Source organism: Exophiala bonariae, assembly GCF_035927105.1.
Source record: "Exophiala bonariae strain CCFEE 5792 chromosome Unknown scaffold_1, whole genome shotgun sequence".
Taxonomy (NCBI): domain Eukaryota; kingdom Fungi; phylum Ascomycota; class Eurotiomycetes; order Chaetothyriales; family Herpotrichiellaceae; genus Exophiala; species Exophiala bonariae.
Window position 1 is genome coordinate 3,173,435 of NW_027042476.1, and position 14,298 is coordinate 3,187,732.

General features: G+C 49.8%; 4 protein-coding genes across 4 annotated transcripts; 2 read left to right on the forward strand and 2 right to left on the reverse strand.

The window, feature by feature from the left end:
- Positions 1-21: 21 nt before the first annotated feature.
- LTR84_001110 (uncharacterized protein) lies at positions 22-3,717 on the reverse strand (the record flags this gene model as incomplete). Its single annotated transcript, XM_064844736.1, has 1 exon — positions 22-3,717. One exon carries the CDS (start codon positions 3,715-3,717, stop codon positions 22-24), a length of 3,696 nt encoding a protein of 1,231 aa, XP_064712596.1.
- A 310-nt stretch (positions 3,718-4,027) lies between these two features.
- Positions 4,028-4,532, forward strand: LTR84_001111 (uncharacterized protein; the record flags this gene model as incomplete). Its single annotated transcript, XM_064844737.1, has 2 exons — positions 4,028-4,177; positions 4,233-4,532. 2 exons carry the CDS (start codon positions 4,028-4,030, stop codon positions 4,530-4,532), a joined length of 450 nt encoding a protein of 149 aa, XP_064712597.1.
- A 35-nt stretch (positions 4,533-4,567) lies between these two features.
- LTR84_001112 (uncharacterized protein) lies at positions 4,568-8,686 on the reverse strand (the record flags this gene model as incomplete). Its single annotated transcript, XM_064844738.1, has 2 exons — positions 4,568-8,463; positions 8,527-8,686. The coding sequence occupies 2 exons, from the start codon at positions 8,684-8,686 to the stop codon at positions 4,568-4,570; spliced, it is 4,056 nt and encodes a 1,351-aa protein (XP_064712598.1).
- Positions 8,687-9,060: 374 nt separating this feature from the next.
- On the forward strand, positions 9,061-14,232 carry LTR84_001113 (uncharacterized protein; the record flags this gene model as incomplete). Its single annotated transcript, XM_064844739.1, has 1 exon — positions 9,061-14,232. One exon carries the CDS (start codon positions 9,061-9,063, stop codon positions 14,230-14,232), a length of 5,172 nt encoding a protein of 1,723 aa, XP_064712599.1.
- Positions 14,233-14,298: the final 66 nt, after the last annotated feature.

Genomic DNA, 14,298 nt, shown 5'->3' on the forward strand with positions numbered 1-14,298 from the left:
CGTCGATTGCCAAGACTCGGCTCAACTCAACACCTCCTCGACCCTCCAGCCGCCTTTACTTTTCACGTCCAGCACCTGCCGGACCTTGACGGGCGGCAAAGGCCAGCCAAAGCCCAACCCGCCGCCGCGCTCGCCGGCTCCAACCTTCAGCTCCGCAACAACCCAGCACTCCCTCCGCTTCGGCAGGCCCGCGAGATCTTCGACTTTGCTCCTGGCGACGGGCTTGCCGTACTCGACGAGCGCGGTGTCGCGGGCGAGCAGCGAGAGGCGCGCGCTGTCGATCGGCGTGAGCGGGAACATGCGCGTTTTGGGCGATATGCCATCGGTTTGAATCGTGTGTGCTTGCGCCCGCTGCAGGTGGCTGTACACGATGTATTCCGGCAGGTCTTTGATGGGGAGGCGCGACAGGACCGATGATGGGTGGATGTAGACTGCTTTCTCGGTGAGGGAGGCGGAGGTCTTGTCTGTGAGTGGGACGAGGGGCAGGTAGGGGATGTCGATTGCGCGGCGGGGCTTCACAGGCATGTCTGGCGGGGTGGGCAGGCGGTCGTAGCGGATGGCGACGCGGTCGATGTGGCCGCTTGCGGCGATGATGTTGAGCTGCTTGACGCGCGAGGAGGAGAGTTTCGAGCCGCGTGACTGTGTGATGATCTCAGAGCTGATGGTTGTGCGGTGGTTCGCGCGCACGAGCGATTCGAGTTGCGAGCGCAGTTGACTGATTTCCGCCATGGCTTTCGGCCGCAGGAAGTAGTCGCTGCAGAACTGGTTCTTGTCCGTGGCATCCAGGTACATGGACACTGCGGTGAAGAGTTTCATCGCGTCCGACGTCTTGTCGTGCCGGCTGAGTGTTGCTCTGGCCCGGCCGTATTCTTGCTTTCTCCGGTCGCGCGCATCGTCGTCAAGTTGGTCCGCTCGAGTGTATAATTCCCCTCCGTTGGGTGCGGGTTGGGACGGGTCCAGATCGAGCTGCGCTTCTGTGATGAAGATTTCGGGCACGGCGAGACCGGCCACTAGTGCGAGGACCTGCCAGATCAGAGCGGGCTCGTCGACCCCAGCGGCCATGATTTTGCCCAGTCGAGGTGAGAGGGGATACACGGACAATTGCTTGCCCAGTTTGGTGATGACTCCGTTGGTCGTCAAGGCTCCAAGATTTCGCAGCAGCTGCTCGGCTTTGTTCAAGGTGAATGATGCAGGTGGAGTTGGAAATGGAAAGTCCACGATCGGTTTTGGGTAGGCGAACCCTTTGAGTTGCAGGACGACACTCTCAGCAGGTGCTCGGAGGATTTCTGGTTCTGCGTGGTCGGGAAAGAATTGCTCATATACCGCGGAGGCGTAAAGTCTCCAACAGTGGCCAGGCCCCGTTCGACCTGCGCGACCGGCTCGCTGTTCAGCGCTGGCCTTGCTGATCCAATCGACTTCGAAGCTCTGGACTCCCGAGTCTAGGTTGTACTTCCGTTCTTTGCTTCGACCCGAGTCAAACACGTAGCGGATTCCGGGTATGGTCAAGCTGGTCTCAGCAACATTGGTTGCGAGCACGATCAGTCGAGAGCCTGGTGGAGGTGGCTCGAATACCTTGAGTTGTTCATTCGTCGGGAGCTGTGAATAGAGTGGTAGAACATGGACGGAGGTGTAAGGTTCTTTAGTCAATGTGGACACAGGGTTGGGTTTACCAATGTTGCCTTTATCTTCATCATCCGAAATGTCAAATTCATGTGCCTCTGCCTCATCTTCTGAATGTGTCAAGATGTCGAGATCAAAATCATCGTGGTCATCTTGTGCCTTGAAGTCGCCAATATCCATATCTTCAACCTCAAGTGGGGCTTCACTTGCCGCTATCGTCACTTGTGGTGCATTTTGTCGAGGGTTGTGTCTGTCCCGAGGTGCTAAGGCAGTCCTCAAGCGATCACCAACCTGCCTTATCTCGTTTTGACCCGTTAAGAAGACCAGTATGCCTCCATGAGGAAGTTTTCGATGGGCACGTCCAACCTTCTCAATCACTTCTTCGACATAATCTGGCCTGGAACGCAATGCAAAATGCGTAGTAACACGATGTTGCCTGCCTTCTGCTTCAACCACCGGGGGTCTTTCAGAGGGAGAGAAAAGTTTCTCATGTAGAAAATCTCCTATGTTGAGAGTAGCAGACATTATGATGAGCTTGAGTGGTTGTGGATCTGGATTGAACTTGGTCTTTCTCAATCGAGCAGGCACAATCTTGCTCAGCATACCAATCAAGATATCGGTATTGACACTTCTCTCGTGGGCTTCATCAATGACAATCGCAGAGTATCTTCTGAGAAGCAAGTCTTGAGATAATTCCCGGAGCAATATTCCATCGGTCATGAATTTGACTGCGGTGTTGGAAGAGACATTGCTGTCGAATCGAATTTGATACGCCACTTTCTTCCCATGGTCACCCAATTCAACGCCAACGCGTTTGGCCATACTCACTGCAGCTACTCGTCGAGGCTGAGTGATTCCAATCATTCCGGGAGTCGATCCATCTTTGGAGCCATACCCGGCTTCGAATAGAAACTGTGGTACTTGTGTCGTCTTGCCGCTACCAGTATCGCCTTTCACTAGCACAACCGAATTATTGTGGATAGCCTCCATTATTTCTTGCTCTCGCTGGAGGATTGGTAGCTGTATCCTCGATTGCTGAATCTCATCCGCACGATCGATGTGCACTGCATATGCCTTTCGGTTTGGCGTTGACTCGGAAGCCTCAGTGGGGGTATCACTGACTACTTTCATCGGAGTCGCCAACTCTTTGACTGCTGGCTTTGGCAGCAGCTCGCCCTCACCAGGGGTGTAGGATGGGACATGTCCTATAGAATTGTTGACCTGCTGTGTTGCCCACGTCTTGAATGCCGATTTTCTGGTCTTTGGTTTCTCCCCTGCAGACTCGTCTGAAGATGATAACTCCGAATCCGAATCACTGTCTTCAGACGCTAAATCGTCATCTTCGTCACTCGTTCCCAATTCGCTGGTGGCAGAATCATCGCCATCTGAAGATTCAGAGTCTTCTAGATTCCCCTCGCCATCTAGAGAGTCTTCTGCATCAGCTGAGTTCGAATCAAACCCATGCCAGGGCAGTTCCTCCGCAACAGGAGTGCCTTTGACACGCTGCTTCCCCCTCTTCCTCGATTGAATCACGGGCAAACCACTCTCGTCAAGTTCCAAAGGCCGTGCGAGTCCACTACCGCGAATCGCATTGGTGATGACGGGGGCAGGCATGGGTTCATGATCTTCATCTGGCATATGTGTAAAGGCATCCTTGTTCTCTGCTTCGAATGAATCTTCGCTCTCTATATCAGAGTCTTGATCGTCCTTTTGCGTGCGCTTTCTCTTGTTCTTTTCAGTGTTGCCGTTCGTCTGTCCCTTCACAAACTCGCTAAAAGTTCTTTTTCCCAAATTCTGAGAAGAGTCTACCACGGCGTCATATTTCTCCTTCTCCTGCTCCAACTTTCGGAGCAAGTCGATTGTCTCATCCTTTCTCAACTTATTCTCGATGTATTTATCCAATCTCTTCTGCTTTTTGGCCGATACTTTTGGCTGCTGAGCCTTCAGCTCATCTCTCAATTTCTGTCTCTTTGCCTCTTTCTCGCTTTGTGTTAGAGGGATGATTTGTTCCTGATTCGACTCGATTTGAGGTGCCTTCTCGCTTTTCTCTCGCGCAAGGACCTTGTGTTTCCGTTGGCGAGGAACAAATCGAGGCATCTTTGAGTATATACTGCCCTCTTCATTCACGCACTCAACAGTCTTGCGGCCGAAAAATGTTCCAATGCGTTGCAAGGACTCGAAAAAGTTATTGCGGCAGAAAATAGGCGGTATGAAACAATATTGAAGGGCATACTCGAGGGCGGTGAGTGGCATATCAATCACGTGTGAGCGTTCGACTTTCCACCAACGGAATGTTGGACCCGGCTTTCAATTCAGTAGAAATTGCTAAATACGATTTCTAGGTCGTCTATATAACCCAACTGAAGAGTGTAGCATGGGTCTCCCCCAGGACTATAATACTCTCACAATGGACGATACAAAAGTCACGATACCCTTCCCAGCCCCATCCAAGCAGGTTGCGGGTGAAGTCAATGGAGTTAAGACAGACGTCATGGCAATATCTTTTGCAGACAAAATCATGATAACGATTACGCAAAACGGTAGATTGGCCCAGTGGGTATGCTTGCTCCAAAACTTATGAAATCTCGTTTCTATGCTAAAACGGAAGCCAGATTACCGTGCCACTGTTGAGTGACAATCCGACACACTCGGATCCATATTTCCAAACCATCAGTTCTGACAATGATGCCCTGCTTCCATCAGCCCGTTTCCAGCCACGCACGCTTCTCGGCGCCGGTGGATCGGATCGTGAGACTGTGGGTCAGCTCTACGCTTCACAGATTGCCAGTGCCATCACTACCAAAACGCCTGACGAGTCTCGCTCTCTCATGCTTGGACTCGGATTGGCCAAGGCTGATGTTGATCGAGATGTCTTCCTGCAGATCATCGATCTTGTTCTGAAAGTCCTTTGAAAGGACTTTAATTTGAGCGTGAGCACAGCTCATCATCATACACCCACTGCGTCAATAAGACACGGAGATCTTGCTCGCCATATCCTTCGCTCCGCACCACCACCAATCCCCTCCAGCGTCTTCTTCAACGTTCCTTTTCCGCGGGCTTTGATTTCCTCCACAGAAGCATAGATATCATAATTGCCTTCTACCAGTGGAATTATTCCTAGCTCCGTTTCACACATGCCACCCGGCTCTATAGCTGGACGCAGTGCTCGCTGCAGCACGCCCGACCATGCAAATCGCTTTGAAAGGTCGAGTGCGATGTTGTGGGGTTGATGTCTAAGAGACGGTTGGAGTCGGAGAAGAAGGTGTAAAGTGTCCTGCGTGTGGTTGCGCACCCGTACTTTCAACGTCGCAAAAGCCTCGTTTCGAATGATAAAGTGCGACTTCCCGGCCTGCTTTACCAGGTCAGCCTGTCCGTCATCAGACACCTTACTGCTCGAGCAGGGAGCGATATCATAGTCAATAGCGACGTGGTCCATCTTCAAAGCTTCCACCATACGTGGACTGAGTCTTATACCCTTCCTAAGATCAATCTCTCCCTGTCGTCCAGAGCTGCCTTCAATCCATGTCCCTCGTAAGCACTTCAGGAGCGACTCTCGATACCAGAAGGATTCCCTACTTGAGGCTTCTGCCTCTGGGCTCATTTTGACGGTTGATACGACGAATTGTTTCTGTGTGTCGAGGCTTGGGATAGGGATGTATGGATCTTCCACAAATATCCGTGGCAGCAGCAACACAACCCTGGTCACGACACCTGGCTGTAGGGTCTCATGAACCGTATAACCATGCTTCCAGGATGATTCGCCAAGTTCTTCTTCGGCGGTATGTAGCTTTCTAGCTTGCAGGGTGATATCCAGTGGTTGGGGCCAGACATTGCGTAAGTCTAGTGACATCATGCAATAGTCACTGGCGTCTGACTGCTCCTGTAGCCAGTGATGCATTATAGATTGTTGTCGAGGTAGGGAGGAGGCAGTGTTGTCGTGGTCAACCTCCAACGAATTCGGTCGGTAGTCTGAACTCCAAGCAAAATCACTCTGAATGGACAAAATGTTGCAACGGGGGATTTCAATACTACCATTGACAGTGATGGCAAGAGGAAATCTGATCTGTCGGGTGTAAAAAGTCTCCTTGACTTCGGATGATTGAGAGCCCAGGAAAGCGTAATCCGCATGTACTGCGGCACTCACTAGTCCTGCTCGTCCCCAGACCTCAACGTTGTAAGTAATATCTTGATTCGGTGGAAGAAGAGTATTTGGGTTGGTGGCATCGATCTTTTTCACAGAGATTGCTGGCTTGGTCGCTATTTGCGACTGTACCTCGAAGATCTCCACCGGATTCAAATCTTTGTTTGACAAGGCCTCCTTAAGCTGCTTCATCACAGAATCCTCCGTGGTCATGAGAAGAAGATCTGCAGCGACCGTTGCACTAGTATTTGACAGAGTGACAGTAAATGAGCGGCATTCTCCTTCGAGCAGCATTATCGATGGCTGTTCTAGTGTGCTGGATTTGACTATTAGCCTGGGTTGGGCATTTATAACCTTCAATCTTAAAGTTGTCGGCTCTGGTGGCTCGAACACTATACCAGTCCCAGTTGGTGGTACTTCATCAATCACCTCTCTCAGATGAGCGCGGAAGCGACCTTTCGTGACAGCTTTCTGCTTGGGTTTGAATGGCACCTTCCAGTCCTTCACGAAAGTGAGGAATTCTTGTTCATAGCAATTCCGTACTCTCGCCCGACATCCAATCACTTCCAGCTCACCATCGGCGGTAGCCCGGCCGTTGAAGGTGAATGTTTGGATAGAGAAAGGCCCAAGGACAATGCCGTGTGGGGAGGCCTGGAAAGCCGAACCATTGGTGATCAGCGAAATTTCCTCAATATCCACCTCCATTTCGAGAGGATTTTGTAGGACAACTGCGAACGTCGCCAGTTCACCTGCAACAAGTACAGGTGCGCTGGTTATTGATTTATCCTTGGAAAAAGGATTGTAGATGAAAGGATCTCGCACTGCATCGGACATTCCACTTGCTCGAATTGATAAATCACTCGGTTTGTGCGCGATAAGTGTGGAAAACCCATCCTTTTCGAATATTCGCACATCTCGCACAAGAAAATCATCCCAGTATTCCGCGCGATACCCGTCTGCACCAAGCCGCGAGGCTGCGGACACTGCTTGTCGCATGCTCTCCATTAAGCGTACTTGTTCATCGGTGGAAATAATGGGAACCTGGGGCTTCGACTGCGTGGACATCGTCAATGTTTGCTTTGCTGTGCGAAGTATATTGGAGGTGAAGTGAAGACCTGCCGGTATGTCAGGCAGAGCTTCACAAACGCTCACACAAACTCGAAGCATTTCGATCTTGAGTAGGACGTCACCGGAGGTCTGCTCGGTAGCCCATATGGCCAACTTTTCTCGGATATTGTTGACATCTGCAGGTCTCTTGTCCGAGGGTGATGGAACAGATGGTAGCGCAACGCCATACGCACTAGCCGCCAGGCTCAACATAACTCTCGTGCCAATAACCATCTCTGGAATGACGCCTTGTTGAGCATTGCTGAGTGGAGGAAGCCCTGCAGCTGGGTGCACGCCAACTTCAGAAGCGCCGAGCTTACGTGCTTCCACAAGTTTTGGAGCAAATTGTTGCATGAGCTGCTTGAGATAAAATGCATGCTTTCGCTCAAGCCCCAAGATGGAAAGGCTACTAGCCACAGCAACTAGCATACTCGTGTAATGTGACAAATTATTGCTTGACTGGGAAGTTTGAAGTGCTTCGATCAGATTGTTTGCAAGGCCTGCCCGAGAGATGGAGACAAATTCTCCTTCTGACTGTACAGGTGCATCGATATTTCGGTCACGGGGCGAAACCAGATGGTCAAGAATAATTCTATTCAGAACACATCCCTCGCCTTTGATGATGACAAGCAAGTTCACATGCCTGACACGGGACTCTCTCAACAAATCTTGCAAGGAACCGCCTAGATCAAGATTTGAAATTTTGGCATATAACTCCAATATAGTTTCGACGAGTGGTGGGATGAGCTGAGCCAAACTTTTCAACGAACCTGCCGCTTGACTTGTCGAATCTGCACCAAAAATCCCACTCCTGTTTGGAAGTGTGCGACATATCTGGGGAATGGTATAATTTTTGTTTGACCAGGACAAGAGGAGCATTGAGACCAACAAACATTCTAGAGCCTTTCCATGCCAGAGATGGTCTTGGTTCTCAAGTGCAAGAGCAGCCCCATCCGACAAAGACGTCAACGCATCAAGCCAGAGGCCACTTTGGAGATTGTATATGCCTTGTACAATGCTGAATCGACCTCTTGAGGTGTCACTTTGAGCCTCAGGTTCATTGAAGGCTGATATTGGACTGGAGGACTTGGCTGTAGTATGTGTAGAAGAGCCCTCTGGCATGGTTGGAACAAGAGATTTGGACATACGTGGAAAGCCTTGAGAGCTTCCTACTGGGACCATACTAATTGGCTTGTCCTTTAGAGATTTTAAGAGATTCGACACCCCCCTGGTCCACCGTTGCGCTAGTTGGACCATGGTATCAAAGACCGCCTCGTCGCCGTCATTTTCAGGTATGAACAGAATCTCTGGTTCACTAGGCGGCGTAACATCGCCTTGGAAGACAACCAATTGACGCACAACAAGCCCAGGCGCATCGGGCAATAATTCAGAAAATTGAGACCGAACAATTTCTAAAGCCGCATCGGTACCATTTGATGCAGACTCGCCAACTTCAAGCGACCGTTCAAGCCGTCTGCCGTCTACCAAGCCGAGCAAAACTTGAGTTTTTCCATTAGGTTCCAGGGGAAACATATCCGCCCTTGAGCCATCCTGGGTTGCAGCCAAATCAAAGAATAACGTTCCATCCTGGGTCACTGAGTTGCGGATACAGTTAGTAACGGAGTATCATTGGTGTTAGAAATTGCGCGTCAACCTACGTTGGCGATTACTGGTATCGGTCACTCTGAGCTTGACTATTGAAGCACTCCGCAATATCTTGATGAACTCCTGAAAGCGGTCGGGATGGACGAGGCCGGCGGGAACACACAATGTGTTGATCTTTGCGCCTGCCGTGGGCAAAAATGGATTATATCCCATAATGACATGATGATAGTGTGGAAGCAGACTAATTAGTGAGAAGAAGTTCTTCAAAGGGTGAAGACCAAGTATGCCTTTATCGATCCACGTGACTTGGGACACGCGATCACATGGTTTCGCGTTGCAAGTAAGGAGCGTTTGATTAGATAAGATCAGTCTCCAGTCGCAGTTGCCACTAGTTACATACTGTCGTGCGTCACCTGGCGAATCACTTTTGTAAACTCCGTTCCCCGAGTCGTCTCAGAAAGTTGCCTGCGACTTGAACGGACTGGCACCTCCTCGAAGCCGCCTCGGGTTCGCCTCATCCTCACCACATATAAACATGTTATCCCATTCATTCTGTTAATGGAACACACTTCAACTTTATCATCAATATGGATTTCAACGCCCTTCGCGCACGGACGCTACGTTCCGGCAACGATGAAGAGGCTGTTACTGTCAACACTAGAGCCCTAATAGACAAGGTACTGGCTCGATATTCTGGCGAATGGACCGTCTTGAGAGAACTCCTCCAGAATGCAGCCGATGCTTCCGCCACCAAAATCACCATCAAATTCGAAACCGTGCCATCCACCACGGTTCCATTGCCCGCTGGTGCCTCTTCCGACTCAGCCCTCCTCAAGCACACCGTTCAGAACCATACACTGAGACGTTTGGTAGTGACGAACAATGGACAGCCCTTCAACGAAAATGATTGGAATCGGCTCAAGAGGATAGCCGAAGGAAATCCAGATGAGACGAAAATTGGTGCCTTTGGCGTGGGTTTCTACTCTACGTTTGCCGACTGTGAGGAGCCTTTCATATCCTCGGGTGCAGAGGCTATGGCTTTCTACTGGAAGAACAACTCTTTATTTACACGACGCCTGCAACTCAGCGAGGCAGAAACTTCTCGAGATACCAACTTTGTCCTCGACTATCGAGACAATACTTCACCTGTACCACCTCTTCTTCCTTTAGCGCAATTCCTCGCAAACAGTTTAACCTTTGTCGGTCTGGAAAACATAGAGTTGTGGATAGACAACTGGAACGTACTGACCCTGATGAAGAAGACATCTCCTAGCTACGAATTGGGCATTCCACGAGATATTGAGCCAAAGACCAGCGAGGGTTTCATGAAAGTAACAAAGGTTTCAAAGGAGATTGCACAAATAGATGGGCAATGGATGGCTATAATAGGATGGAAAGCCTCCAAAGACACTGGTTTGCGGTCCCATGCCCAGGATGCTGCTCCCTCATTGCGGAAATTCTTCTCCCGTCTGGCTGGCGTCGTGCCGGACGAAACTAATCCATCCTCGAGACCAGCCACACCCATGGCGAATGACTCGGATGTTCTCGCCACAAAGTTTTCAGCCACTGTCTTCTTGAACGTCAACACTGCGACAATCAAAACCTTCACTGGGCAGAAATTCAACGACGAGTTGGAACGTGCCACAAAGAAGCCTCCTCCAAAGTACACAAAACTCGCCGTTTTGACAGCCCCTTATATTGAAGATTCGAGTTTAGCCAAGGCATCGGCAGCTGGCGATGTCTTTGGGACCGTCCTACCAACAAAAGGGGGCAAGATCTTTATCGGCTTTCCCACTCATCAAACCACCGGTCTTAGTGCTCATATTTCGGCTCCTTCTGTTATACCTACAGTCGAACGTGAGTCGATTGATTTGAATGCGAGATATGTAAGGACATGGAACATGGAAATGCTCAGGGCTGCAGGCATTGTATGCAGGATAGCATGGTCTACAGAGATGCAAGAGTTGCAAGAAAAGATCCGGCGACAGGCGAGCGGCCGTACGAAGATCCGCATGGCCGATGTGAATCCTTTTCTAGACGAGGCGATAACGATATTCAAGAATTTCACTTACAAGGAGTCAACGCCATCTGCTGCGATTGGTCAGCTGCTTGAGGACGCCTTCTGGACTTGCAGTAAGAAGGCGTCAATTGAGGTTGTCTCTACTTGTGGAGTCCTGCCCACTAATGATGTGCGAATCGCTCCCAAAGACCTAACTTTCATGGCGGGAATTCCAATTCTTCCAGAAAGACTAGCAACAGAAGCCAGTAAGCTGGTGGCAAAACTTGTGGACTTTGGCTTGATCACCGAAGTGACGGTTTCTGATATCAATCTTGCCCTTGAGTCAAGTCCTCTATCAACCATTCAAGTCGGCGAATTTCTTGGATGGCTGACAAAACAATCAACGTGTGGACAACTTGAGAAAGTCACCATCGCCAATCTCTTGGCTGTCGCAGTGGTGAATGACGATGAGCCTGAGACTGACCGGGGCCAAATTTTGCAACTTGGAGATATAAAGCACTTTCTAAATCCTAGTCGAACACCAGTTGATTTCCCTGTACCACCTTCTGTGATGCCGTTCAAATTCACAAAGAGTATGAGCAAGCACGAATTGGAGAGCATAGGTTGGGAAGAACTTCAGATCGTTCCTTGGATGCGGTGGTTGATCGCGGAAGCAGGCAATCGTCAAATTCTGCCAGAACATCAAGATGTCACTCGATCGTCGGATTTCAGTACACAACTTCTTCCCCTCCTTTCCAAGCATTGGGACTCGCTGAGTCAATCTTCCAAGTCGTCTCTGGTTGACCTTCTTAGCAAGCACACCATTGTACCAACAAAGTTCGGAATGAAAAAACCAGGTGACTCTTATTTCCCGAATGTCAAGCTTTTTGACGACCTGGCAACCATAAAGGGGCTTTCCAACGTCAAGGACAAATTCCTTATCGCCATTGGTGTGCGTAAAACTGTGGAGCTGGGGATGGTGTTTGAGCGTCTTCTAGCAAAAGACTCAAGAGGTAGTCATGTGGATCTGATACAATATCTTGCTTCTGTGCGCGATGACATCCCCGGTTCTGAAATGCAGAAATTGATAAACACTCCTATTTGCCCACGGCAGATTAAAGGCAAAGAAGAAGAGGTTCCAGCAAAGCTATACAAAGTTGCAGAGCTGTTCGAACCCCGACCTGAGCTCCGAGATTTAAACCTACCCTGCCTATCCTGGCCTGGGCTTTTTCGCAGCGGCAGTCCGGAAGGCAGGTTCCTGAGTATTCTTGGTCTACGAACAGTTCCGACCGTCGAAGAACTCCTTTCCATTCTGGCAAGTGCAGGGAAGATGCCTCAACCAGACCTTGATTTGAGAGACAGGGCTCTGGCTTACTTCCTGTCACACCATCACTCCTCTGGATACGGTGCATATGACTATGCTAAGATCACAGTACCATTCCTCCCACTTGAGAACAACTCAAGCAAACTAGCCACGCCCTCTCAGTGCTTCATTGATGATGGTGCAGCACTGCTTGGATTCGACATTCTGAAGCGCGATTGGGTGCCTCATGCCATGAAATTCGGGATCCGCCAGAATCCCCCAATAGAGCTCTGCATCAATATTCTGAGCAAGCGCCCTCCAACAAGGTATGCGGATGCCCGAATCCTGTTCACTTACTTTGCCACCCGCCTTGGGGAGATCACTGCTGCGAACATGCCTCGATTGAACGAAATGAATTTCATACCAATCTTCTCCAAAGGGAAAGAAAAAGCCGCCCCCAAACTTCACACTTCTCCTAGGAACTGTTTCCTTGGCGAAAGCGATGTTTTTGGCGAAATCTTCCATTTCGTCGATTTTGGAGTTGAAGCAAATTCTTTCCTGGTTAAGTGTGGCTCCAAACAAGAGCCATCCAAGGTAGAGATTGCGCAGATACTGGTCAGAGAACCAGCGCGTATTTCCGCAAGCTTTCGCAATGCCGAAAAATATCTGGCTCTTTTGCGTAGCATGGCTGACAGCATGAAGATCTTGAAGAAGAATAAGGAGCTTTTTGCAGAGATGAAGCGGGCGCCATTCTTGCTTGCAAGCAGAGAAATTCCCGCTGCACAGGCGTCTATTGACAAGTCTGCAGCACGAGATGAAGACCAGGAGGCCTTGGACGACGAGGATCTCCAAGGCATTCGTGAATACCAACTATGTAGTGCACAGGATGCTATCATCGTCGATGAATATGTGGCTTACAACCTATTCAAGACAGACATACTCGCGGCGCCACAAGAAGAGATTCTTGAGGAATTCTACTACAGTTTAGGCTCACCATTGTTGAGCTCCTTGGTTGAAGAGTTTTCGAAACATGGACCCCGGGCACCAGACCAGGTACCCGCAGATAGATTGCGGAAACAAATTCTTGAACGTTCGACTCTATTCCTCCATGAGCAATCACCGGACACGATCAAGCATGATGCGAAATGGTTGGGAAATAACCTCACAGTTCAATTGGTCTCAACCATATCTCTCCGACGATCTTTACGTGACCGCAACATCAGCCACACTGAGAAGAGGTCGGCCGTTCTGAGTGGAACAAATCGGCAATTCACGCTCTGGATTACTGCGAAGCCTGATCTATACCAGGTCAGCCAATCACTCATCCATATACTACTGACAAGACCCAAGATCCACTCCGCCATTACATTTGAGATGTTACTAAAGACGGACTTGCTTGAACTAAGAGCACGTGGCTTTAACGTGTCCCGCATCCTACGCCAGAAGGCAGCCGAAGCACGACTGGCTGAGAATAAACGCCAACAGCAACTCGAAGAGCAACGAAAACAGATTGAGGAAGAAGAGAAGGCATACGCAGCTTCTCACCAGAATTCTTCGCAACATCAACGACACGAGCTGCCCGGTGGCTTCCCAGAATCTCCAAATCAGCATGCAGAGTCTAGCAATAAGGCTGTGGTTGCTAGTGGTGATGACAGTCGATCAGGTCGAGGAATAATTTCCAATCTTTCAAAGCAATTCGGTTGGGGCAACCGCCATGTTCAATCGATGTTGGGGAATGATAACGAGACTGGTCGTGGCCAACAACTCGCTGACTCGAAGAGTGGGCCACCGCCACCATATCAATACAACCAGCAGGGTCCTAAGCCCCAGGAGGATGGTGTTGTCGCACCCCATCGTTTACGCGAAAATCTTCTAAATGCGGTCAAGAAAACTCGTCCTCACAACTCATCGGATATTTTTAGTCGTGGCGAGACGAATGTGCTAACAGAAACCAAGTCTTACTGCGATGAGCATCCTGCTCACGAACTTGTCTTCGTAGCAGACATTAAGCATGGTATTCAGATGTATATGGGATCTGCAAACGAGGCATCCGCCTTCCTACGCGAGCATTCAGTTGGTCTTACAGCATTTGCCACCCTCTTGAATGCAGTGGGTGATATCTTCAATCTCAATCCACGAACGCTCAACATCTTCATGGAGCCTGCGGGCAAAACCATTGCTTTCAACCGCAATGGAAGTATCTTCTGCAACTATCGATATTATCATGATCTTCACGAACGCACTGCTACGGGGAGAGGCACAGACTATGCCGAGGCATTTGTTTATTGGTGGGTGATTCTCTGTCACGAGCTGGCGCACAATCTTGTTGCGGATCATAGCTCTGATCACAGCTTCTACACGGAGGGATTTGTGGCGCAATATTTTGGAAGAGTGATGAGGGCTATTGCACAGGCTGCACCTCCTCCACCAGAGCCACAGCGTTTGATTGACATATGAAAACAAGATTCTCCCAGAGGCTACTGGATAGAGTAGATGTGTTTCGTTATTAGTAGAACAACATCA